This window comes from Carex rostrata, chromosome 16, assembly GCF_964058835.1.
Source record: "Carex rostrata chromosome 16, lpCarRost1.2, whole genome shotgun sequence".
In the NCBI taxonomy this organism is placed as follows: domain Eukaryota; kingdom Viridiplantae; phylum Streptophyta; class Magnoliopsida; order Poales; family Cyperaceae; genus Carex; species Carex rostrata.
Genome location: NC_135933.1, coordinates 9,547,024 through 9,573,249, shown reverse-complemented (window position 1 = coordinate 9,573,249; position 26,226 = coordinate 9,547,024). Strand labels below are relative to the sequence as shown.

The window sequence follows — 26,226 nt, the reverse complement described above, 5'->3', positions numbered from 1 at the left end:
ATATCAAACACAATCAAATTGCAATGGTAGATTACTAGCAGAAAGCCAGAAACTGATAAAAAAAAAGGATGAGAAATCTTTAGTTACAAAACACACTAGTAACATCACAAACAACTTTACTTCTCTGACTACAAATAAGTTGGGATTTGATATAAAATGCCACTACAATATTTTCAAGTCTACCAGTAGCACAAGTGCTCTCAAGTCCGTTAATTCCACCCTACAAAATACACACAAAAGCATATAAAATGCAGCAACTAAAATTAAACTTCTAATTCCAGTCGAGACCACCTAACATTATAGAACCCATTCCTTCCCACACCTCCGTGTCGCAGCCAACCTCTTCGTAATCAACCCCCTCCATGTCCCCGTCCCACGTTCCCCTCCCATTTGCATCTGAATGTAATAAAAGAAATAAAAAAATAAAGGATTAAAGCTTTTGCAAGTAAAAGCATTGACTAGCTCAATAATTGTGTTTCCTTTTTTAAATGAAGGGGGTATAGGTATCTAAAGAGTATGACAGCTTACAGTGGTTATAAAAAGTTTTTTCTCTGTTATTTTTAGATGCCAATTTTCTTTTCTTCAGCTTTGGTCGTGGCTTTATGTCACCACCTAAAACCAGTAATTTCGGAGTAGGGTTGTGCAGATTGTCACCTAAAAGAACCAAAAGGAGCAAATTATATAAGATAGGGAAGTTTGATTATTCTGATTCCTTCTAGAAAAACTTATAGGAAATTTGCTATCAAGAAATTACAGCAAAGTCCCTCACCTTTTATTATTTAAAAGCATCAAGTACAATGAAATGACAAGAACTACCCGAGACACACATCAAGAAGACTGAATTAAATCAATCAATTTATTGCTTTGTAAATAAGGCACTTTGCTAAAATTTTCTTGGTACACGGGTATTTTCTCACCAGTTTGCAAAATTTAATTCAAGGCAAATTACAAGTAATTACCGAATGGGTTCTTTCGTTTGCTTGAATCAAAGCAAGGTTCGTCTTCAATTTGACTGACTTGTAATTCAGGGTTATTTTCGTCATCATCTTTTCCTATTCCCAAAATGTCATCCTCCCTCACGGCCGAACTATTAAATTGCTTGAATATAGCATCGCTTAGAACACTGTTACCATTCTCTTCGTCCTTTTCATCTTTTGGGTTGTTTCTTGTGGAACTAATTGATGAAAAAGCATTTTTCTTCACCTGAAATGATGGTCAATAATTTTTGTGTCAGACTGGTGCTCACACTGGTACTATGTATGGTCTGGGACTCTGAGTGATAGTTCTGTTGTTCATACTATGACTGGTTAATAATTTGTGTCAGACTGGTGCTCATACTGGTACTATGCATGGTCTGAGACTCTGAGTGATAGGTCTGACAATTTACTGAGAAGTCTTACCTTGATAGTTCTGTTGCTAACTTTGGTCATATCAAAATCTGAAGTCTTGGAGATTGATTGGCTAACAGGCTTTGGCTGTTTGTCTTCTTCAAGTGATCTGGAAATATTGTACTTGATAAAGCAATAAAAAGGTGGAATTTTGGAAAAATACCTAACAAAAGACATATTTCCACAACCACCCCATCCAATTTCTCCTACTTCCTTTTGAGTTACCTAAAAACGAAAAAGGCGCAAGTTTTGCAAAACCAGATGTTTGGAAGGGTGATTATGGAAAATTACACTGAAAAGAACAATGGAAAGGGATGGAATTACCTCGGTTTAGCGAGGAAAGACGAGATTGTAGTTTGGCCGAACGGTCGCATATTAGCCGAATGCTTTTGTTTCATCTCGCTTCAGTCTCCTCTTTTGATTTTTCGCTTTACTTTTTCTCAAACAATCAAATAAATACGGATTCTGTGAAAAATAGACAAAAGCGAGAAATTCACCTGGCGGGAAAATTAAGCAATTCATCGATACGCGTTGCGAAATTTCTATCCAAGTTCGAGGCTGTTAATGGGCCGGGTTCACGCGGCCCATTTGTTTTTACGTTGGGTGTCGCCTCGATCTGAATTGGAATCTCTCACTCTGTCATTGTGGCCCCACTTTCAGCGTAAAAGAAAAAGAAGAAGAAGATGTGGAGACCTGAAGACACGAGCCCGGATTCTCTGAGGTAATGCTTAATTGGACCGTCCGATCAAAATCCGTACCTATCCGGTCCCAGGACTGTAATCAGTGTAATGCACGGGTCCCTTTAAAATTCTTGCCAGTGCACAAAAGAACGGACCAGATTCAAATTCAAAAAATAAGGCACCGTAGGTAATGTTAATCCGTATCTCCTCCTCATCAGGTGCTTGATCGTTTGCTTCTAAGAGTTTAACTTTGGGGTTTTCTTCTCTTCCCAGTAGATTAAGTTGTAAGAACGATAAATGCGCCTCCTTTGACCTGTTCAGTAGGTTTGTTACTGGAAAAACCACGCACACACCATCCAAAGTTGAAAAATACCGGTGTTTATCTGAACCGTGGCACAGATCCAGACCAACCTTGAACCGTAATGGTTATTGGTATTTGGCAATATTATTTGTATGTTACCAAATAGAGAAATCAATAACTTGATGCCAGAGTCTGTCTACTGACATCGGTGGTATTTCAACCGACGAATTTAAATCGTTCAAATCGATATACTTCATGAATGGTATGTTTACATGCAAAATTCTTATTTGTCTTAATTTATCTAGTGCAGTTTGGTAAGACACCCCACTCTCTCAAGGGAGATGTGGGTTCGATTCTTGTCAAAAGCAAAAAAATGTGTGAGTGTGTGGGATCTACGGGCAATTCTCAAAAAAAAAAAAAAAAATTTTTTAAGTTAATTTTATTGTATTTATTTTTAGTTACTTTTTTGCGGCTTAACTCGATACTAAAATAATTCAAAAAATTATAAACTTTACATGTAAATATATCACTACTAATACATGTATTAGATCAATTTGAAATTTTGAATGGCTTGAGTTTGTTATTTGTAGCGTGCGCATATATATGAATTTATTAGGAAGTGTGGTAAGATGCTTTGCAAAGCACCAATTTTCTTGTAGTTTGGTTCCAAATCTCAGTTCTTTGAGAAGTAAACAGATGATCCGAGATGTCTATACTAATCTCAGTTCTTAATAAAACACAATAAAAGCATTAATTACAACCGTATATCACTACATAAAGCAGAATAGTACGTAAATCACAACTATTTTACCATATTACTTGAGTTCCATTACTGATCAAACTCAATTATCTTATTAATTCATTCACACCCCAACACAAAAGTACATAATAATTTTCACTGGAATATTTAGATTCAATTGCCATTTTGCTGCTAATTAAGCAGGCAGTTGCCTGTGGTGCCAGAGGCTCCATCATCAATATCAGCATCAAAATCCTATACAATGCTCTTCACTTGACGACTGTAATTATTTTGCACATCATAGGAATTTTGCCAGGCCATTTAAGTAGTTGTTGCCTCCTCGCTTATGTCGAAGTCGATACCGTCAAGGAAGGCGCTTCCAAGGGGTCAGTTTGCGGATGTGCCACCGAGGTAGTTGTCCCAGAGGTATTGTGCGACTTCCTGATCGAGCATCTGACGTGGAGGACAGGGTAAAGATGCCAGTGCCACCACCACGAGAAAGAAAAACCTAAATCAAATCAAAGTATGAAAACTTATTAATTTTAACTTTTATTTGTCATTGAAAAGATGGAGGCATGCATTCTAAATTCAGCTCAAAGCCTCAAACTTGGAATTGTTCAGGCTGCTTTTGCTATTGTATACATTGATTGGATGAAACCGGCTGGATAAATTTATGTTGTCTATTTCAGATTCGACAACCTAAATTGGAATTTGAACCAATTCAAATGACCTCATTGGTTCACGTATGGACTGGTTAATTAGTGAAAGTAGAGAAGTAGAAAATAATAAACCTTAATCCCCTTGGCCTGGCAGGATGTGATGTCAGAAGTGAGGCCTTTGCATCCGCCGCTGGATGGGTCACAGTGCCGCCAAGTTTGAGAACTGTAGTGCGGCCACTGCCGAATAAGGTGAGAAAAGACAACATGACATAGGCACAGTTGCCAGCTGTGTCACAAGCTTCTTTAAGGGTCCCTTCTCGTTCGTCATGGCCTAGTAAACAACAGTGCTGCCGGACGAACAAGAAGGGACCCTCAAAGCAGCCTGTGACAAAGGCAACTATGCCTATGACATATTGTCTTCTCTCACCATATTGCCCTTACTGTTAGCAGAGAATACTGTCACCATCTGTTAGCATTGTTGTATTCTTCTTGCATTTCTTATATCTTACCTGGTGACACTATTTTTTCTCTGCTAATTAATCTTAAAAAGCCAGGACTTTGAATCGATGCATAAATGAGATATTCTTGATAAAACACAATAAAAGCATTACAATCATATATCACTCCATAAAGCACAGTATTAAATCACAAGTGTTTTTATCCCCGTTTGAGGCTGTTAATGGGCCGGGCTGACTCGCCCCATTTGATTTTACTTTTGGGTGTCGCCTCGATCTGAATTGGAAATCTCTCTCTCTGACTGTCTGTCATTGGGGCCGGTGGCCCCACTTTCAGCAAAAAAAAGAAAAAGGAAAACATGGAGAGCTGAAGATACGAGTCTGGATCGTATGAGATAATGCACCGTTTTGAGTTTCAATCCGGACAGTCCGATTAGAATCCGTACCAATCCGGCTCAAGCCTCAGGAACCACGGATTACTTTAAGATTCGTGCTAGTATATAAGGAACGGACCAGATTCGAACTAAAAAATGAGGTACCTTAGTTTATATGAATCCGTATCTCCTCCTACTGTGCTCATCAGGTGCTTGATCACTTGCTTCTGAGAGTTCGTTAGACTTTGGGTGAGTGGTAAGAACGATCAACAGGCCTCCTTTGACCAGTTCAATAGGTATGTTTCTGGAAAAACCACGCACAAACCGTACAAAAGTTGAAAAAGGGCCTACGGGCAGTAGACCAGAAAAAAAAAAGGTTGAAAATAGCTCTTCATGGTACAAAACCGGTGTTTATCTGGACCGTGCCACAGGTCCACCCCAACCTTGAACCGTTATGGTATTGGCACTTGGCAGTAGATTACTTGTATATTACCATAAAAAAAAATTTGATGCCAAGCGCAGGGGACACTAATAGTATATATGAATTTATTATGAAGTGCTGTAAGGTGCTTTGCAAAGCACCAAGCTTCTTGTAATTTAAATCCAAATCTCAGTTCTTGAGATTCAAACAGATGATCCGAGCTGTTTACGGTGATCTAAACGTCAATATAGTTTCTATTTACTATTCTTTTGGATAAGAAAAGGACCATCTAGTAGCAACGGATTTTCTCCCTCCAAAAGAGTATTAGATAAAATAAAATAAAATAAAATAACTCAATTTTTTATGATATTTTGATGTTTAGATCACGTTAAATGGTCTGAATTGCCCTTTTGAATCTCAAAAAGTTCAAGATTTGGGGCTGGAGCAGTAGAGGTTTGGTGCTTCGCAAGGCACCGTAGCACTCCTGCATATTAACTATTTCTTATACAAATGGCATTTCCTGTAAATTTAACCCAATCAAATTACATAACAAACTCAGAAATACCAACAGATAAACTACCTTAAAAGGTATTCAGTTCGAATAAGCATACTTAACTTCGGTTTGTCTTAATTTCATTCATAATTTACAATACCAGCCAAATGATGAGAAATAATTGCATTACTAACACAGCCATAAGAATCACAATCAAATAATCTTTGGGCCTCTCCTTAATGGATGACTTATCATTAACTTCAGATTTGCAAGTAGATACAATTTCTGAAGTTGTGCTGCCCGCAAATGCAACTGCAGGGGATGATGCCTTTTTTATTGGTTTAACAAAATAGTTTGCTTCTTCAAATATGCCTTCATGTCTAACTGGTTTCAAAATTGAGTCGAAATTATGCATTCTCTGAGTTTGTATGACCTCGGATTCAAGGTCGGTACTGAAATTTGAGCTTAAACTGGTATCTTCACTTGACTGATTTTCTGAGTTTTGGCGACTCAGTGTTTCTATTCTCGAGTTTAATGTAAAGGTGCTTTCAATTAACTTTTCTTCATTAGTAGAAACATTTGGATCACTATATAATAAACTGGAAGTAAAGGAACCTCTTGATTTCTCAGTTGCATATTGTTCCATGCTTTGACGACCTAAGGTTTCTGTTTTTGAGTTTAACATATTACTATTTCCAAGAGAATTGAAATCCGAGGATAAGGAATCAATATCATTTTGACCTGCATTCTTTTCTTTAGTAGCAGATTCATTATTTGGCATGCCAAATTCAAAGTTGAAAACCAAATTGGAGGGTATCGGATTTCCAGTATGAGCATTTTTGTCAGCATCAATGGATGCAACTTCTGTAATATTATTTTTCCTGCGCCTTCTTCTCACCAAACTACCAGTGCTTGTACCAATGGCGTCATTATCAGAATTAGAAAGGCCAAATATATTCTCTAACATGTTAACTGGAATGTTATCTGTATATGTAGTTGTAGGAGGATAACTTTGGTTTATTGAGATAGAAGCAGAAGGCTCCTTGCTTCTAGTATTTACAGCTACAGGAACAATTTCATCATTTATCGGACTCTCCTCTTCAGGGAAGATTTCCTCAGTTTCTTCAAGTATTGTCTCAATGGCAACAGTCTCTGTAGTAGAAGAGTTCTCCTCATGTTGCGGTACTGGTACTGGTACACTTAGATTTGTTTCCAAATTGAAAGGATTTCTGTTGTACAAGAAATAGGTACAAGTATTTGAGTGGCCATACACACGTGTGATGTCTCGAATTATGTCCCAATCTGGACCATTAATGAGGCACCTTTGAAGCATTTGTTCTGTACCAGCCAAATCTAAAGACTGAATTTGAACATCATGAGTTTTTAACCATCTTGGAATTGCTTCTAAATCATAGTCAAATATCTGTACAGATTTCAACAAATTGACATTTTTAATTATTTCTAGATTGGGGGAATGGCTAATGCTCAAATCCTCAAGTGAGGTGAGATTTGAGATCTTCCTCAAATTCGGTGTATTCCAAACACTCAATTCTTTGATTCCTGTAAGGTTTTTTATTAATTTGAGGCTCTTGCAATCTATTATCCTAAGCTCTTTGAGAGACTTTGAGTGCTTGATGCATGGAGGTAGAAATCTTATCTCTGGGCAGCTCTCTAATTGAAATGCTTTCAAGCAAGGCATCATATCAGGTCTTTCTAATCCAGTCCATGACTCCAAATTATTCAAGCTTTGAATGTGCAGCTTTTCCAATTTTGGAAATGCAATTTCTTGGCCAGTGCCCGTAATATCAGGTCCGATATCTCTTAAATCGGAAGCATTGGCTATATATAGAAAAACCAATTTCGGTAGTTCGCCAAGTGGGGGTAGGGTTTGGCAGAACTGGCAATTAATCAATTCAAGTTGTTGGAGATTTGAGAGCGAATCAATGGATAGCCAAGAAGGATATTTGGTACCAAAATAATTGATGATTTTTAGGGTTTCAAGGCAAGGTGGGGGGCACAATTCATCAAATATACTATTAATTTTTTCGATTATTATAGGATTCTCCAATGGGGTAGCCTCATTACAACTTAACTCGAGTTCCTTGAGGCAAGGTTTGGTACCAAGTAATGCTTCTTTTGCCTCATCTAGATCTCTGGTTTTGTCTATTTGTAGTATACAAAGACTTCTAAGTTTGTTAAGGTTCTTTAGTTCTCCCAATGACCAGGCCTTATTCTCTTTCTCCAGTTTAGTGTTTGCAATAAAATCCAATGAACGGAGGTTCACTAATTTGCCTATTCTAAAGAGAAATCGGTTTATTGTGGTTCCGGTAAGATCAAAGTTTCTGAGGCTTTTGAGGTTCTCAATCCCTTTTGGGAGAGAATGAAGCCTTTTGCATTCTTGAAGAAGCAAAAATTGAAGAAAAGGGAGGTATCCGATTGATTCGGGGAGTTCCTTTATCTTTGTTCGTGAGAGATTTAGGTACCTCAAGTGTAATAAATTTCGCAACGTATCAGGGATCACCTCAATTGATGTTTCGCTGATATCGAGCACCCTTAACAGTTTAAGTCGGGTAAACAAATCTCTCAATCCATCATCTTTAAGTGGGTTCTTTGAGAGGAGGAGTGTTCTTAATTTTTCTTTGGTTTTGATTTCTTCAGGAATTATCTTCATTCCTTCACTTACAAGCGAAACATAGCAGGGTCGAAATGTAACTTCACCGAGTTTGTTTATTTCATCAACCGATATCTCCTCTGGAGAGAGTAATCTTGCCATATTTACAAGGCAATCATGCATTTTGCATCTTTCAGTATCATCATCACATTCTTTTTCGGGGTATATGAGGTACCTCTGTACCAGTTCCTTGTAGTACTCTTCTCCTATCTCTTCGAGTGTTGCACCATCTCTCTTCACCACAAATCCCTCTGAGACCCATTTTTTTATTAGATCATGCCAGGCAATACAGAAGTTTTTTGGAAATAGGGAGCAATATAGAAAGCATTGCTTCAAATTCAACGGCAAATCGTCATAGCCTAGATAAAGCACGCGTGGTATCCCGTCAAGGAGACCTTCCATTGACCAAGTTTGACTTTCAGAAATAGCTTGCCATTCCTTTATAGTCGGTTCCTTCCTCTTTAAAATACCACCAACAATTTTTATTGCTAATGGAAGGCCATTGCACTTCTCAGATATGTTTAAACCAATTTCAGTTAGAATGTCACTTTCATCCTCTTCCTCTAGAGATGAAGTTTCACGAAGCAGCAACCAACCTTCTTCGGGGCTTAATCTCTTCACATCATGGACATAACTAGCCCCCATTTGTATCGCAACATTTTCTTCTCTAGTTGTAACCAAAATTCTACTACCTCTTGCACTGGCTTGTAAGGGAGCCTTTAACAAATTCTCCCAAATACTACCGTCCGAAACATCATCAAGTACAACTAAAAATCTCTTTCTAGCGACTGTTGTGGCTAATTTAGGCTCGAGACAAGCACGGGTCGTTGATTTGCTAGGATTACCACCAGCAGCATCAATTATCTTTGCCAGTAAGGCGGAGTCTTTCAAGCTCGAAGATTGAGAAATCCATATTCTTATGTCGAAACTACCCCTTATTCGTTCATCATTAAATATTTTTCTCGCAAGAGTTGTTTTCCCAATCCCACCAACACCAACTATTGCTATGAGATGGTGAGACCCCTCTGCTTCTTTATTTGTTTCTTCGTTGGTCAAAATATTTACCAGGTAATCGGTGTCAGTTTCTATGGTTGCACCAATGCAAGTATTGGAAGGGAGAGATTGAGATGAATTTTGAGTTGGGGCAGCTGTAGACGTGTTGCCAATGATAACTTGTTTAAGATTTAGTTGAGGTTTCTCCTTTAGTATAGCCTTCATTTTTATATTTAGAGTTCTTACGCCTTTTGAAATCATATCTCGGAGGCCAGATTTGCTAAAGCAAGATGCCAGTAACCTGGGACAGGCAGCTACCTACACCAAAATAAACAGAAACACATAAGACAAATATTTTAATGAAAAAATATTGAGATTTGTTAATTAAAAATAGAAAGAAAGGATATAGATGCTTTCTTTTTTCTTGATACGGTAAATTGATATATTTTAGCACAGAAGACAATGTTTAGCTTACAAAATCTACCAGATTACCAAATTATTCCTCTTGAGATATCATACCAGAATGTGCTTTCCCTTTCATGTGGACCTTTCATGCCAATTTTTGGTGTAATTTGTCAGGGATTTTTTTAGTCGGCACAAACCATAAAATTACACTTCCGGTACATATGTTAACATGCTGATAGAAAGAGGTAAACTAGGGTTCATTTACTCTGAACTCATGATTTTATCTCGCAAATTTGACATAACATACACCGATAATAGAAGAAGAAAAAGAAGATCAACCCAGTATTGCCTTGTTAAATTTCTGGTAAAATACATCATGATATGCTTTGTCATGACTATGTTTACCTTTGATGTGTTGTTTAGATTTTGTTGTGTTGTTTTTTATGTGGATGATGTTGTAGTAGATGTGAGATGATGATTGTAATTTTTTTTTTATTTAATGAAAATTATACATGGCACTGTCAAGGTTTCAAAAAAAAGGGAAAAAAAAAAGAAGACTGTATACCTGTTGCTGTGTTTGTTTTTCCTTTTTTCTGGTATTGTGAGCTTCAATTCTACAATAATCAATAACCTTTTCTGACTCGAACACCACCTCTCGCAACTCCACAAGCCATCGCTTGACATCTCCATCTCTTATTTTCTTCCTCTCGGCATCTTCTAACACATCCAAAACCTTCTCTAGCCTATTAAGTAACTTTTGTGCCTCATTTGTAATCCCTAAAACCTTGGTTATTTTGCTGTTTATCAGATCATCAAGTGAATTTATGGTATTTGCAATATGCGCATACGGTACCATTGCCATTCGAGAGATATACAGAGAGGACTTGTTCTTCCTCCGTTTTTGTTTTGTTTTGTTTTTTGATTGCTTCCTTTTCTTGATTATGTTTCAAAGGTCAACTGCCAACGGTTGGAAGAGAACAAACCGACAGAAAGAAAACACTTCAAAAAAGAATTTTACATAAAGAAATAACATGTAACTTTCATTGTCAATGGAAATTCATTAGCCTTTGAAGACTAACGGGACATTTTTTTTTTATATCCCAATGGTCAATTGTTGTTATAGAATTATTGGTTCCTATGTGCTGTTTCAGAACTCCAAAAATTCTAAGCTTGGTCATTTTATTTTTCCACAAGAAATGTGTAAAATCCTATCCGCATGTATGATACGGAGGCTATCGTATCGTCGGTGATATTTCAGTTTAAGTTTCACTAATTTTCAAAATAGTCTGTATGATGAAACTGTTCAAACCGATTTACTTCACGAGTGACATATGCATGTGTTTACATGCAAAATTTATAAATTTTGGATGACATTTAGTATCAGATTAAGTGATAAAAAGATGATGAAAAATGAATGTATTAAAATTAATTAAAAACATTTGTTTTCTTTTTCAAAATTTATTAATTTTGCATATAAACACAATGCTTGCGAAGTAGATCGGATTTGAATTCATTGTTTGAAACCTAGTTATTTGATAGAATATGATGCCAGTGATACTTAGATTGAAATACCACTGATGTTATAATAGTTGAACTTCATAATATGCATATATTTATGTTTTAAGAGCCTAATTGTTAAGAATTATCAATGGTTTAAATAGCATTTATCGCGAAATAGCGTACGGGTTAAAAAAATCGCGCTATGCTCAAATAGCGGCGCTATAGCGCGGAATAGCGCGCTATTTGGACATAGCGCCATAGCTTTTTTGGTCGGAAAACGCTATAGCGGCGCTATAGCGCGCTATTTAAAACACTGGGAATTATACTTATACACTGATAAATGCCTTTTAATCATAGCTTGATAGAGATTCACCTTCTTTCCTTTTAATCCAGAACATTTGGAGACCAATGCTTGTTTTTTAGAAAAAAAAATTAATAGGAATTGAAAATTTTCAACTGATAATTACGATTATGCCGTCGTAGTTGATATTTAGTTGTAGAATTCAAAGAGCAAATGCTTATTAGAGATTTGGGAGTGTTGTATTCAGGTTACCGAAGAATAAAATAAGAACTATTTATTTTTTTGCCAAGGAGATCGATGGTGCACCCAACGAATGATTGCATTAATCAACGTTGAATTTTGTGATATTTTTTTTTTTAAAAAAAACGAATTCAACTATCTAGATAGAGGGCCCACTTTTTTTTTTTTAAAGAAAAGCGAAAATAATCTAGCTTCTCTAAGTACGGAACTGATATGCTAAGTTTATTTGCAAAGAAAACAAGGGGCAGAAATAGGGTCTCATAATAAATCCGAATCATTCAATTTGTAATATATGTTGGTACAGATATTAAAGGGTTTTCTTACGTTCTATTTTGGCTCGGATTGGTCCACCAATTCTGGTTGGACGATCTAAGATGCATTAACTTCAATTCTGAGTTAATTCAGAGGATACGTGTTCCAGTGACAGTACTTCCCTGCTGTCTTATTTAAGTCGAATCAAAATAATTTTGATATCTATTTAAATATTAAAATTTTATTGAGATTTGTATGAGATTAAAATGGACGATTTAAATCTCATTTGATCTCTAACCTACCTCATGGATTAGAAATCCTCTGCTAAAAGCTAGGATATTAAGGCTATGCTCCAGTTAAAGAGAAACTTTGCTCATTAAAGAAAAATAACGGGAGTCGGAAGATGAGGGGAAAGGTCAAGTGACCGAATCTGATCCAGGCTATTACCGTGCTCTAGAAGAAGAAAATCAGAGGAGGAGTGGAGGGGAGCGGATGGGAGAAAGGAAGAACTCGTTATAGAAAAAATTTGACACCTCCGAATCGGAATGTGTTGGTACTATTTGTATGTTTTATATTAGTATCATTGTTAGGGTTCTTTTGGTAAAAAAGACATTATAGAAAGATGAGGGACTAAATAGGATATTGTAAGCTCTATATAAGCCCAAGAAGCTCTTGAATAAAGATTAATTCAATTTGGCTCAAAAACAACTTGGTATCAGAGCTTCCAACCCTAGCGGTTACTGTTCATCGCCGCTACAGTACCGCCGCGACTGCTACAGTAACTTCCGCGCCGCCGCTACAGTAATTTTCGCTGCTACAGTACTCGAACCCTCTCTCTTCTCTCTAGGCCGGTTCTCTCTCTTCTAGGGCCGGCCACCACCTAGGGTTTGGGTTTTTTGGGGGCCCTAAACCCCATGATACCCGTTGGAGGGTTGATCGGGCTCGGATCTTGATCATTGATGGGTTGTTAGATCATATCAGGTCAGGAATGAGAAGCGAGGTAGAGATGTGTCAGATCTAGATCTTGAGGGTGTAAGATCGGGTCTAAGAAAGGAAGAAGGAGAATCGGGACTTAGATTGGTGCAGAGGATCAGATCTGAGTTGAATCGATGGAGAAGATAGTGGCGAAGATGGGAGAGGAGGACCTCAAGGTGTTTCTGGACTTCATGAAGTTGGCGAGAGGCGAGGGATCGGCACAACCACAGCCGATGAAGCTGGATCTCCCTCTTATGGAGTTCAAACTTGATGGGCCAGCCACGTATCTGAGCTGGTCTCGTCGGGTTAGGAGGGCTCTTTCTGGACGGGACCTTGAGGGATATCTCACGGGTGAGAAGGAGGAACCGGGGAAGACCTCTCCCGGGTACAAAGAGTGGAAGACGACTCATAGCCTGCTGCATACTTGGCTCCTAAACTCGATGGTTGCATCTATTGCTGTCACGGTGGATGGCATAGAGACCGTGAGTGGTGTCTGGGGGAAGTTGCAGAGGATCTATGCGGGAGTCGACAACAACATGCGGGTGTTCCAGATCGAGAGGGAGATAGAGGCGGTGGTGCAGAGAGAGAGGTCAATCCAGGAGTATGCCGCGGAACTGGAGCGTTTGTGGGCAGACTATGATCACTTCTCACCACCAGCGTGCTGCAAGGACCCCGAGTGCAAGAAGGGAGATGAAAGAGTCCAGAGGAGGACTATGCACTTTCTGAGGGGGTTGAACCCGGCATTTGAGCCGAGATGTGCCGTGCTACTTGCTCAGCCGAAGATCCCTTCACTGGATGAGGCGATCTCGGCAATGATACAGGAGGAGAGCCGGATCGGGTTGCAGACTGGAGCAGGAGGGCTTTCGCAGGCGAAGTCAGCTCTAGCGACTCCTAGCTGGGGCAACACCGGGTCTAGAGGAGAGACTCGCACATGCTTCAACTGCGGAGAGGTAGGCCACCTCAAGTCAGCTTGTACCAAGCCACCAAAGAACAAGAACCCAAGTGGTCGTGGCCAGCCTGGAGGTCGTGGTCAAGGTGGTGGGGGTAGGAGAGGTGGTGGTCGGGGAGGCTACCGGGCTCATGCTATTGCTGGTGAGGACGAGGATGAGGGATCTGTACCTAATGGTGGCTTCTCAGAGGAGGATCGAGCATTGCTGGAGGTGCTTCAGAGGAAGCAGAGGGCAGCAAAGATGGTAGATGGTGCATCCACCTCTGTCACAGGTACTGGTTATGCCGCCGCTGTCACAGGTATGTGTGATTCACTTGCTCTTGCATCCTTTCCCACCACTAGCACATCGGAGTGGATCATTGATTCCGGGGCATCCGGGCATGTGACGGGGGCTGCTAGATAGTTCTCTTCCTATACTCGCCTAGCAGTTACGTTGAACATCAAAACAGCCGATGGTACAGACCAGCCCGTTGTCGGTAAGGGTACAGTGAGATGTACCAACACCGTGACCTTGTCCAATGTTTTGCATGCTCCATCTTTTCCTGTAAATCTCTTGTCTATAAGTGCTATTATCCTTCAACTAAATTGTGTTGTCCTTTTTGATGTTCCAAAGGTGATCTTCCGAGAGAAGAGGACGGGCCGGACTCTTGGGACTGAGACTTTGCGTAGAGGCTTGTGGTACATGGATAGGAAGGGAATGGACTCAGCTCTTTCTTCCATAGTTGAGAGATCTGGAGGAGATGGGAGTAGTGTAGAGGACTCGTTGTTGCTTCACCACAGACGTTTGGGTCATCCTTCTTTTAGTCTTTTGAGTCGTTTGTATCCCTCTTTATTTGAAAAGGCTAATAAGGATAAACTCTTTTGTGATGCTTGTGAGTTGGGCAAGCACACCAGGAGCTCGTATGTTAGTTCTGGTAGTAGGAGCTCTTGTATTTTTGATTTAGTGCATTCTGATGTATGGGGCCCTTGTCCTACAACAACTTTCAATGGATTTCGATATTTTGTGTCTTTTATTGATTGTTGTTCTTGTGTTACTTGGCTCTATCTGATGAAAAACAAGAGTGATGTGTTTGAGTGCTTTAAAGACTTCCACAAAGGGGTTCAGACTCAATATGGGGCAGTAGTGAAAGCGTTGAGATCTGACAATGGGACAGAGTACACCAACAAGGCATTTGGAGAGTATCTGTCATCCCAGGGCATACAGCATCAAACCACTGAGCATTGCTCACTTTGTCTCTTCCTCTCACATATCACCTAGACACGGAGCATTCATTGCATCTTTGGACAATGTCTCTATCCCTAAGTGTTGGCAGGTTGCTAAGGAGGGTCCTAAGTGGAAAGCAGCCATGCTCGAAGAACTTGAGGCTCTTGCGAAGAACAAAACCTGGCAGCTTGTGTCACTACCACCTGGCAAGAAGGCAGTTGGATGCAAGTGGGTTTTCACTGCGAAGCAAAACCCAGAGGGTCGGGTTGAGCGCTACAAGGCCAGGTTGGTGGCGAAAGGGTACAGTCAGACCTACGGCATCGACTACGATGAGACATTCGCACCCGTAGCCAAGATGAGCACCGTCAGGACTCTGGTTTCCCTAGCCGCGAATGAGGGGTGGAAACTACACCAACTCGACGTGAAGAATGCGTTTCTTCATGGTGACTTGTTAGAGGAGGTGTACATGGAGATTCCACCGGGCTTCGACACAAGCCAGACGACTGGTAAGGTTTGTAGGCTCAAGAAATCTCTATATGGGCTAAAACAATCTCCTCGAGCTTGGTTTGACAGGTTCAGAAAGGCTATGGTTGGCATGGAGTATCAGCAGATCAATGTCGATCATACTGTGTTCTTTCGACGAGATGGAGGCCATATCACGATGCTTTCCGTGTATGTGGACGACATGATTATCACGGGCGATGATGAGAATGAGATTGCTAGGCTAAAGGTGAGATTGGGGAAAGAGTTTGAGGTGAAAGACCTGGGACATCTGAGATACTTTCTTGGGATTGAAGTGGCTCGTGGACCAAAGGGGATTGTCCTGTCTCAACGGAAGTATGTGCTGGATTTGCTAAAGGAAACAGGTATGCTAGGGTGCAAGCCTGCAGCGACACCGATCGACCAGAGGTTCAAAGTGAGTGCCGAGGTTGGAGAATCAGTCGATCATGACAGATACCAGAGACTGGTAGGTAGGTTGATCTATCTGAGTCACACGCGCCCCGATATCTCTTTTGCAGTGAGCGTAGTGAGTCGCTACATGCATGACCCAAGGAAGGGTCATATGGACGCGGTGTACCAGATCCTACGGTATTTGAAGAGTTCTCCTGGAAAAGGGCTGATTTTCAAGAAGAATGGCCATGTGAATATTGAGGGCTACTGTGACTCTGATTGGGCTAGCTGTGCCGATGATAGGAGATCCACCTCAGGTTACTGCATATTTGTTGGAGGCAACTTGGTCTCATGGAAGAGCAAGAAGCAGTCTGTGGTGGCAAGATCAACAGCAGAGGCAGAATACAGAGCGATGGCTCTAGGAGTTGCAGAATTGTTGTGGCTAAAAAGCATGTTGGTGGAGCTGAAGCTGGACCGAGGAACCACGATGAAGTTGTGGTGCGACAACAAGTCAGCCATCAGCATTGCGAACAACCCTGTGCAACATGATAGGACCAAGCATATTGAGATCGACAGGTTCTTTATCAAGGAGAAGTTGAACAATGGGCTACTGGAGTTGAGCCATGTTCCAACTGGAGGTCAGACGGCAGATTGTCTGACTAAGGGTCTTAGTTCGATAGATCTAGCTAGAGGATGTGACAAGATGGGCTTAGTTGATATCTTTTGCCCATCTTGAGGGGGAGTGTTGGTACTATTTGTATGTTTTATATTAGTATCATTGTTAGGGTTCTTTTGGTAAAAAAGACATTATAGAAAGATGAGGGACTAAATAGGATATTGTAAGCTCTATATAAGCCCAAGAAGCTCTTGAATAAAGATTAATTCAATTTGGCTCAAAAACAACTGAATGTAGACAAAGTAAATGGTCGTCGATCCCTTCGTTCCCCTTCCATTCCTTCCCTCGATGCGGTGGTTTTGTGGAGCACGCTCTAAGGCTGTGCTCCAGATAAAGAGAAGCTTCGCTCATTAAAGGGAAGGAACGGGAGAGGAGGGGAAATGACAGGTGACCGAATCTGACCGAGGATGTTACCATGCTCCAAAAGAAGAAAATCAAAGGAGCGGAGGGGAGAAAGGAAGAACTCGCTATAGAAAAGCTCCGAATTGGAATGGAGACAGAATAAACAACCGCCGATCCTTCCTTCCCCTTCCGTTTCTTCCCTCTACGCGGTGTTTTTGTGGAGCACGCCCTAATCCCCTAACCAAACAACCCCTCTTGTTTTCGGGGTCTGTGCTATCTGTCTCTCATCATGTTCCCCAACAACAATACCACATAATGGTCCATAGCTTCGCATCCGTCACAAATGTATAGTATCTCTTGATGTAAAATCAATTCATGTTAATTCGGTGTCTGAAGGTCCGTTTTGAGATACATGTCAGATTAAAACGGACTCGGATTTCATTCCAGGCCGGTTAATTGTTAACAGTGGCCAAACCGTTACGAATACATTTAACGGATGCTTGTTTGCGGATGAAAATGATTAATCGACCCTTTTTCGATTAATCAGCCGTTTTACTGTTTAATCGTTCGTTTATTCCTGTTTATTTATATTTATTCTAATTTATTCCAGTGAATATTTAATTTTCACATTTACTTTTTTTTTCTGTGATAGTGTGTGATAATAAGTTTTATAAATTATGTATTGTAGTTTTATTTGTACTTAGACATACATTCAATATTTCTTACATATGTTTTTTTCTTATTTATTTTGAAATTGATTAATTCTTCTATTATTTATATATCATATATTTTTCTTACTAATTACTGATGTAATTCTTCAATTAGTACGACATATTCATTTACGAAACTAAGTTGTTATCTTAAACTAAATTTAGTGATTTTATGTTGGAATTTTTTTTTTCAAATAATATGTTATTAGTATTTGAAAAGTTTAATTTTTGAATTTATTTTTTCATTAAATAAATGTGTTACTTACACATGTAAAGTGCTTATGCATTAAGAAAAAATAAATGTAGTGTCATGTTATAATAATGAAACTAAATTAAATTAAGTTTATTTGATAAGTTTAATTAGTTAAATAAATTATTTTTAATAGATTATGATATATATTCATAAATTTAATAAAAACGTTAAATTGTCCGCTTAATTTCGATTAATCGGCCACATACCGATTGATCACTTGGCGGTACCCCGTCCGCCTGACGACCACATACCGTTATTTACAACACTGATTCCAACAGTTAGGTACAGCGTTGTAAATAACGGTATATTGTTATCGGACAGATATAATAATGTTAAGTAATTAATTGAAAATAATTCGAAATAATTGGTAATCATCGAAAATAATCTATTGATTAGTCGAAAAAATATGTAATAGTTTGATCACTGCTAACGACTAATCGGATGATTAATTGATTTAAACAGCCGTTTTTTACAACACCGGTTAGGTATGGCACTATTTTTAAATTCAATCGATGGCAATCAGAACAGTTTTGTGACTGAAAAGTGTCTATAACTGTAATATTTGACACTTTTGCATTCATGTTCTTTTGAATACTAATGTTATAAACATGTGCAAACTTAAGTAGAAAGAATGATGATTAATTGAGCTTCAATTTTTTTAAGAAAAAATTGTATTTATATATAATTTAAAGTAAAATATTATAATAGTATAAAATTAATTTACATTCTTAGTATAAAATTTTTATATAAAATCTACAATGTATATTTAACATCATAGCTTGAAAGTTCGACTCTGCTCTAGTTATAAAAGTATACTGAAAGATAATGCCTATTTCATGGTATTGTTGCCTCTTTAGCAAAGCTATGAGAGTGTCTAAATCAGAAAATGTGACGAAGATTCTTGTTGCAGATGGAGTTCAAAAAGTTGAAAGTAAGCTTAGAAACTAGAAAGATTGAGAGAGATTCACAACTTCAAATCCACTATTTAGTGCTCCCGAAAAAAATCGGATTCCACTTTCACGTGTGCAAGTGGAAATTGAAAATGACACACCCACCTTTCCAATAATAAAGAGATTTTTTTTTTTTTTTTTTTCTTTTCTTTTTGCAACTTGCAAGCCCACCTTTCCAATAATAAAGAGATTTTGGCATGTCCTTTTATGTACCCCTGGAATCAACGCACACGCCACGTACACATACAACTATACAAGGAAACGAAGAGATTCTTTTTAAAAAAATAAACCAAATAATCGTCAGAATTTCATTTTTGACATCTACACAACGTACAATTGGGTATTCACATTTTATTTTATTTTCTCAAAATTTTGGTTTTCAGTGCTAATTCATTAAGAAAATCATTGGATTGAACCATGAAATATGTCTTCAACGTGAAGTTGTGGATACTCAATTTTTGTCTGCAATTTCACGTTGCAGTTTTGTCCAAAATGAAATTCTGACCAAATCATTGATATTTGGTTTAACTTTTTTTAAGATGGTAAAAATAAAAAATTCAGTATTAATTCGCACTAAGGATTAGTATTTTTATTTTCGGAGTTCAATTAATTAATATGGACCATTCAAGCAATTTTTTATTTGTATAAAAGAAAAGTATTTTTTCTTAAAATTATAAAATTTGATGCATAAGTATATTTTTGTATAGAGATCATGTTGAATGGTTAGATTGATTGTTTGGACTTTGAAAATGAAGAGATTTTTTTTTATTTGTCAGGTTTTTTAGAAATTTAATAATAATGTTTTATTTTGAAATTTTTAATAATATTATCCCTAATGGCTTAACGTAAATATTTGATATATATTCAGACAATTGAAAATATTAAAAAAAAGTGGAATCAAAATAAACAGGACGCATGTGTTCACAATTCAATCTAAACTCATACGTTTATAGTATGTGTTCAGTCAGTGTGTGTGTGTGTGTGTGTGTTTGTGTAGTCTGTGTTTAGTCAGTTTTTTTTTTTTAACTGTCTAAACGCTATATTTATAAATTTATATATTCAGAAATCAGAAAGTAGTAAGCAGTATAAAGTATTGTTGTCAAATTTTTAAAATTGGCAATTGACAATTTTTTATTTCTTGACACATGATAAAAACCTTTGATTCCCTGTGGCAAGACGTGCTGCAGCCCTATCGATTCTCTAATCAAACATACATATGCTGCAACTGTTTTAATTTTTTGAAGAATGCTCCAGTAGCATGTAATTTTTTTTATTATCTATTTATAAGCTAGATTATTTTCTAGATGCATTGAGCCGTTTCGTTATTACAAAATACAAACAAAAATTGCGAAACAAAAACAAGGCGTGTTCAAAGACATGAGCATGATGCCAAAATAAAGCATATATACCTTGCCAGTGATGAAGAGAATTTGAAATTATTTCCGTCTAAAAATTGTAAGAGGATATTGAAAAAATAAAATAAAAGCTAAGGTCAAATGTCATCTGAAAAAGACATTTTCTTATATATATTTGCTATAGAGAGTCAAAAGCAATAGTTTAAAGATCATATTATTAAAACTAAAACTAGTTCATAGTACAATATTTTCAAGTCTAACGAATATTCTTTTTTTAGGAAATAGGGGCACTTGCAAACTTTATGCGATCCGATTTAAATGCATTAAAAATTGAATGACCTAACATAACTCGTACATTTTGCAAATGATACCACCACAAATATATATATGCCTTGTCATTTTTCAACCTTATGACCATTCTATACAACACATCTTGCAATTTAACTCCTTCCTGGTACTACTAGTTTATCTAAGCTTGCTACTCACCTAGAGATGAAAACGAGTCAGATATTATCCGTCTGTATATGGAGTTGTAATTCGATTTTTTGCGGATTCAAATATTTGAATACGGATACAAATATTTATGCATTTACAGATTTGGTTTTAGTTTTAAAAATCGGATACGGATACAAATACGAACAATTATTCTTATATGTATTATTTTTATTTTTTGAATATTTGTTTGTGCGAATACAGATACATATAATTATACATATTTATATTTGTTAAATATTCGCATAGTAACCGACTCGTATCTATGTTTCAAAAATAAAAACAGATATAGATATAGTTTCACTGCTAACTGATCCACATCCGATTCGTTTTCATTCCTAACTAGGGCTGGCAAAAAAATTCGAGGTTCGTGATTCGATTCGGGTTTGATTCGGGTTTGATTCGAGTTTAATTCGATTCGAAATGGGTTCGAATTGAAACGAACCAAATCAGGTTCGGTTCGGAATTAATTCAATCCAAACCCAAACCTAGCATGGTTCAATCGAAATGGGTTCGATCATTTTTATGGTTCGAATCTCATAATAACATCGGCCGTCCATTTACCTAATGAAATTAAAATTCAAGATAGAGAGTCATAATTTAACTTAGCCGACACTCTCTCGCTCTCAAATCTCAATAACCTAGTTCTCTCTCCACCTCTCCTTAACTCACTCTCCCTCTAGCTCTAAAATCTAGCTGACGCTCTCGGCGACTGGCTGTCTCTCCGGCTGTCACTCCTCTCTTCGGCCTAGATGACTGTCTCTCCTCTCTCTTCGGTCGTCCCTCATAGTTCATACCAGGAAAGCCGTCTCTGATGTATTTTTTCATGAACAATTTTTCAACTTAAAAACACTCATTTTATAGTTCATACCGGTAAAAGGAAGCCATGTGAATTGTCCCGCGAGAAAAAAATAATGTATAAACTACCGGTATAACTAGGACTGCTAAAAAATAATTTAGTTCGTGATTCGATTCAAAAAATGTGTAGTTCGAAATGGGTTCGGTTCGAAATAAGTTCGATTCGAAACGAATCAAACCAGGTTCGGTTCAAAATTAATTCAAACCAAACTCAAACCTAAGATAAGTTCGGTTCGTTGCCACCCCTATCCCTAACTCACCTTTACATTTTGTTTGGATGAAAAATGGAGAGAAAAACAAAGAGAAGGATTTATAGATCGATCCGAGCTAATTAGAGAAAGGAAACTGGATGTTTGGTCAAACCCTAAAAGCTATTGCTTGCAGTTACGTTAATGTTTGGTCGGTTTTCAGGCGACAAAGGAACCGGCTCAATTTCTCTCTTTAGTCCCACATCCATTTTGTACAAAGAAGCTTACTCCCATATTAAGATATTTGTTGTTACGAATTACGGAGATAACAATATAAGTGAATTTCGACATGCTATTATAGTTAGCTATTATTTATACCTAGCTCTGATATCATGTTGAAAAATATTTATATTGATATTTTTTTGATTATACGATGGTATGATACCATGTTGAAAAATATTTATATCCATATTTTTTTAATTTATGTTATAATATTTTTTCTATCATTAACAGTTTTTTTTTTATCTTATCTTTTCTTTAAATATTTGTTATCCTTATTTAATTTATAATTACCTTGCCAAACAAAAGTTAGGAGAGCAAAGAGTATAGGTACAGTATGTATAAAATCTACAATTGGATTGAAAATTGCATAAGCTTCGGGCAATTTGGCAAAGAAAGAATTACTCGGATAAAGGACAGAATTAAGACATATACAACAATATAACTTTAGTTATTCATACAAATTCATAAATTTAGTTATTCATACATTTACAACAATATAATTTTATTTTTCAAGAACAATATCTTTAATAGTGCTATTAATTTCATTCTTATATTTCCTTTTTATTTTTGTTATCCTTATTTAATTTATAACTTCAAATTCAAAAATTTACAACAATATATTTTTATAATTTCAAATTATTTCCGAATTATATTCGAAGTATTTTCGAATCACATACTTTTAACCTTACTAAATCGAACTCAAATAATTCATCTATCACTTTGTTGTACGGCATCCTCTAGGCTCTGTTGGAACCTATGTTTAGAAAACTCATAATTTAATCATCATTTCTAAATATTTAAAAATTTGAGGACTAAATTATAAATTTCATATCTCATTTAAATCAATAAAAAACTGAAGAAGCGTTTTCAGTTTTTTCCTTATATTGAACATCCTTCTGATGCGTTGCTACTCTAATGTAAATTTGCATTGCACCTTAAAAGCATCTTAATGATGGAAATAAATTAGCTGAAATTCCGAGATCGAGTACTGTAATTCCTGCAATTCGAAATCCAGCCATCGAATTTTTTCGAGAATGTATCTCAAAACAGCTAGTTTTTTCTTGCACGTATCTCGAAACAGTTCGATGGTTGGATTCGGATTACAGGAATTTCAGAGTGAACAGTACCGACCTTGGATTTCAGCTGATTCAAATCCCTTAATGATGCATTACTCTTTGACGTTTCACTATTCTAATTATGCACCATTTTCATCTCCACTCTCAAGGTTTATTTAAATCCTTTGTCTGTTCACTATTAGAAGAGTAAATGAGGATAGACACATGTTATGATACTGTCTTAATTTGTATCCGAGATATGAAAAAAATTAGTTTTCTTTTCCTTGATTCGTTCCCACATAATTTTTTTTCTAATTATCACCATTAAGTAAATTCTCATCAACTGCTGGATATTTGCGGAGTTATCGTCTATTGCTTCCATAGCGTGTCTAAGAAGTAACAACTCCAGATTATCTTGATTGCAGTTCTATCTTGCACAATGAAACAAAATATGTTTAAAGACAATGCTTAATTAGCACAATCCGAATAACTCTATTTTACTTTGATTTATTTATTAATTTATAACTATCTAAATATTATGAAAATTTATCCCAACAGACTCACGAAGTATCCTTATCTGAAACGGATTAAAAAAGAGAGAGAGATATAAAAAGTGATATGTAAAGGAAAAATAATCCATTTTAATACCTTCGACAGTTTACCCGTACCAATATTTCATCCGTTTTGTTATCGGCTAAATTGATGGCTCTGATCAAAATTTTTGACATTTTTTATTTCACAATACTTTTTATAATTTTCTCAAAATATTTAGTTTGATATTTTTTTTCAAATTTTTGTAATAAATAATTAAAAATCTGAAAAAGAAATTAATCATAGCTATCAAGACATGTTTAACACATGAAAGTGATGTATTATTAAGCACGATATATTTTTTTTCCTCTGACTATAGTACAAAATTTGCGAATAATTCGTTTTTTTTAGAGGACGAACTGAACACCGAATTATTCAGTTGACCAGAATTTGACCGAATAATTTGTGAATAATTTCTTGAATTTTTTTGAAACTTGTTTTTTTGGAACTTTGTGATTTGCGAGATTGAGATTTTCGATCAGAATAATTCCAAATTATAACTGTCAAATCACAAATTTTTAATCCTCTAGAACTGAATCTAAAAATTCATTTGTCACTCTAATTGACATTTTGTTGCTCCATGGGATTTTTAACAGGAGATCCGATGCACAAAAAAAAAAGCACTGAAACACGTCCGCATACAGATACAGCCATACAGGTACCGCATATGCTCGACACCTGTTCACATGCTTTCGCGCCAAATAGTTTTTCTTTTAATATATAGATCTCTAGGAGAAAAAAAGTTACAGCAGTTAGTTGTACACGTGTCTTTCACATGTCACGCCAGAATAGGTCCCTATCACGTACGGCAGTTCTGAGGCTGTCCTTTCGTTAATAGAATAAACCATTTCCTCAAAAGAAAAGAATAAACCATTTTTCACACCTGAAATATTTTTTCATACAATTATTTTAAAATATAATCAATTGGGCATTTTTTGTAATAATTCCATTATACTCCTAAAAATTTGAAATTATATATTTCTTAGTCTATAATTCATGATATCGTACTTGTCTTTGTAAATTTCAGAAATTTACAAATTTATTTAATTAATTATTTTTTTCTTAAAACTCGTTTTAAATTATTAAATTACTCATTCTATCTTGTATTAAAAAAAAATTTGAAAGTATATAGTTTGTTTAACATAAATATTCAATTTGCTCATTGGTTTGTTATGAGAACAAATAATTTATGTTTTTTATTTGTGGCGTACACACGAGCGTATGCCCGTATGTATGTATGTATGTCAAAGTGTTATTGTGTGTGTATTCTTATACATACTCCATATTTTTTATTTTTTAATAAATAATAAAATAGGTTCTTATAATTTCAAATAAGTTTTAATAAAAAGTCTAAATTGGATAAATTTATAAGTTTTAAAAATTTAGTAAGTAAATATGATACTAAGAATTTTACAAGCCAAAATATATTATTTAGAATTTTCTTCGTATCATTTTCACGTCGATGACTCTCTCTCAAAGATAGAGAATAATTTTCTAATTTTTATTTTTCCATTCTGTTTCTAATTTTGTAAGCTACAGTCTGTACAAGAAAAAGTAAAAGACGTACGGAAATTCTGATTTTTTATTTTTTATTTTGGTTTACAAGACCCGTAGGTCAGAAATCCTGAATTATTGCACGCAATTTTATTTATTTGCATCAGATGTATTAAAGATTTAATTTTTTTTCCTGTAATATTTCAGAAACTTATACATAGTTAATTTTTTTGATACATTAAAATATATGCTGAATATTTTTCAGCGTATTTTGTCGTTATTGTGAGCTAAAAAAAAAGAAATTATCGAAAAAGATAAAATATGTATAAATTTTTACATGATTCATCGTTCTTGCTACATCAAAATTCCTGCCCATGAATTCTCAGTTTTCGTCCTGAAATCTGGATGAGCGTTAGACGATCGTTCTCTGGATAAACAAAAAATGTTTTTTTTTTTTTTTCATTTCTTAAATTAGTTATCATTTTTTAGATATTTAATTTTAAATTTAACTTTTATTAACATAAAATTATCGGCTTTTTACCCATCTCACCCAATAATTTATACCTTTCTAATTACAATTAATGCATTAATCTTCTTTTCCAAATTATCGGATTTTGTTATTACATATTTGTCCTCTTATAGAAGATTTGGTGCTTTAATATGATTGCATACTTGAGTTTATATTTAGAGATACTTTAAAAAAAAAAAAAAAAAGTGGTGTCTAAAACACCTGTTCCTATTACATAGAAACATAATGTTTAATTTTATTGCGTATTTCACCCCCAAGAGCTCAAAATTCTTTAATTAGTCAAAATTGATAGCTTTTGAATACCGATGATTACGATGAAATAATAAATTAACAAAATATTACCAACAATAATCTGAAAAGAAAACCCAATAATATAAGAGGGAATTTCATGTATACCCTTAAATATCTTAAAATTATATATTTTTCCTTTAAAATTCTTAATATCATATTTACCCTTATAAATTTCAAAAACTCACAAAATTAATGTTAATTATTAACTTTTTCTTCTTCTTAAAACTTATTTAAATTTATAAAGTATGTATTTTATCTTTTATTCAGAA

At 36.1% G+C, this 26,226-nt stretch overlaps 3 protein-coding genes and 1 long non-coding RNA gene across 4 annotated transcripts; 2 read left to right on the top strand and 2 right to left on the bottom strand.

Moving 5' to 3' along the window:
- Positions 1–123: 123 nt before the first annotated feature.
- On the bottom strand, positions 124–1,842 carry LOC144567416 (RNA-binding protein). Its single transcript, XM_078317549.1, has 5 exons — positions 1,713–1,842; positions 1,401–1,497; positions 960–1,203; positions 529–654; positions 124–396 (listed from the first exon to the last, which is right to left on the bottom strand). The coding sequence occupies exons 1-5, from the start codon at positions 1,784–1,786 to the stop codon at positions 272–274; spliced, it is 666 nt and encodes a 221-aa protein (XP_078173675.1). The 5' UTR covers positions 1,787–1,842; the 3' UTR covers positions 124–271.
- A 474-nt stretch (positions 1,843–2,316) lies between these two features.
- On the top strand, positions 2,317–4,052 carry LOC144567813 (uncharacterized). The gene is made up of 3 exons (XR_013515509.1): positions 2,317–2,631; positions 3,413–3,631; positions 3,922–4,052. It is a non-coding gene; the product is annotated as an uncharacterized LOC144567813 (long non-coding RNA).
- A 1,381-nt stretch (positions 4,053–5,433) lies between these two features.
- On the bottom strand, positions 5,434–10,505 carry LOC144567760 (putative disease resistance protein RGA3). The gene is made up of 2 exons (XM_078317933.1): positions 10,145–10,505; positions 5,434–9,492 (listed from the first exon to the last, which is right to left on the bottom strand). The coding sequence occupies exons 1-2, from the start codon at positions 10,439–10,441 to the stop codon at positions 5,662–5,664; spliced, it is 4,128 nt and encodes a 1,375-aa protein (XP_078174059.1). The 5' UTR covers positions 10,442–10,505; the 3' UTR covers positions 5,434–5,661.
- A 2,476-nt stretch (positions 10,506–12,981) lies between these two features.
- Positions 12,982–16,884, top strand: LOC144567122 (uncharacterized). Its single transcript, XM_078317173.1, has 4 exons — positions 12,982–14,095; positions 14,246–14,964; positions 15,110–16,529; positions 16,805–16,884. The coding sequence occupies exons 1-4, from the start codon at positions 12,982–12,984 to the stop codon at positions 16,882–16,884; spliced, it is 3,333 nt and encodes a 1,110-aa protein (XP_078173299.1).
- Positions 16,885–26,226: the final 9,342 nt, after the last annotated feature.

Bases quoted from the DNA above. Each gene is read 5' to 3' on its own strand.
- LOC144567760 (XM_078317933.1), bottom strand. From the start codon at position 10,441: ATGGCAATGGTACCGTATGCGCATATTGCAAATACCATAAATTCACTT. The intron at 9,493-10,144 runs GTATACAGTCTT...ATTTTGGTGTAG, and splicing joins AAAAACAAACACAGCAACAG to GTAGCTGCCTGTCCCAGGTT.
- LOC144567122 (XM_078317173.1), top strand. From the start codon at position 12,982: ATGGAGAAGATAGTGGCGAAGATGGGAGAGGAGGACCTCAAGGTGTTT. The intron at 14,096-14,245 runs GTATGTGTGATT...ACATCAAAACAG, and splicing joins TTATGCCGCCGCTGTCACAG to CCGATGGTACAGACCAGCCC. The intron at 14,965-15,109 runs GCATTTGGAGAG...AAGTGTTGGCAG, and splicing joins GGACAGAGTACACCAACAAG to GTTGCTAAGGAGGGTCCTAA.
- LOC144567416 (XM_078317549.1), bottom strand. From the start codon at position 1,786: ATGAAACAAAAGCATTCGGCTAATATGCGACCGTTCGGCCAAACTACA. The intron at 1,204-1,400 runs GTAAGACTTCTC...CCATCATTTCAG, and splicing joins TTAGCAACAGAACTATCAAG to GTGAAGAAAAATGCTTTTTC. The intron at 397-528 runs GTAAGCTGTCAT...TATTACATTCAG, and splicing joins AAAAACTTTTTATAACCACT to ATGCAAATGGGAGGGGAACG.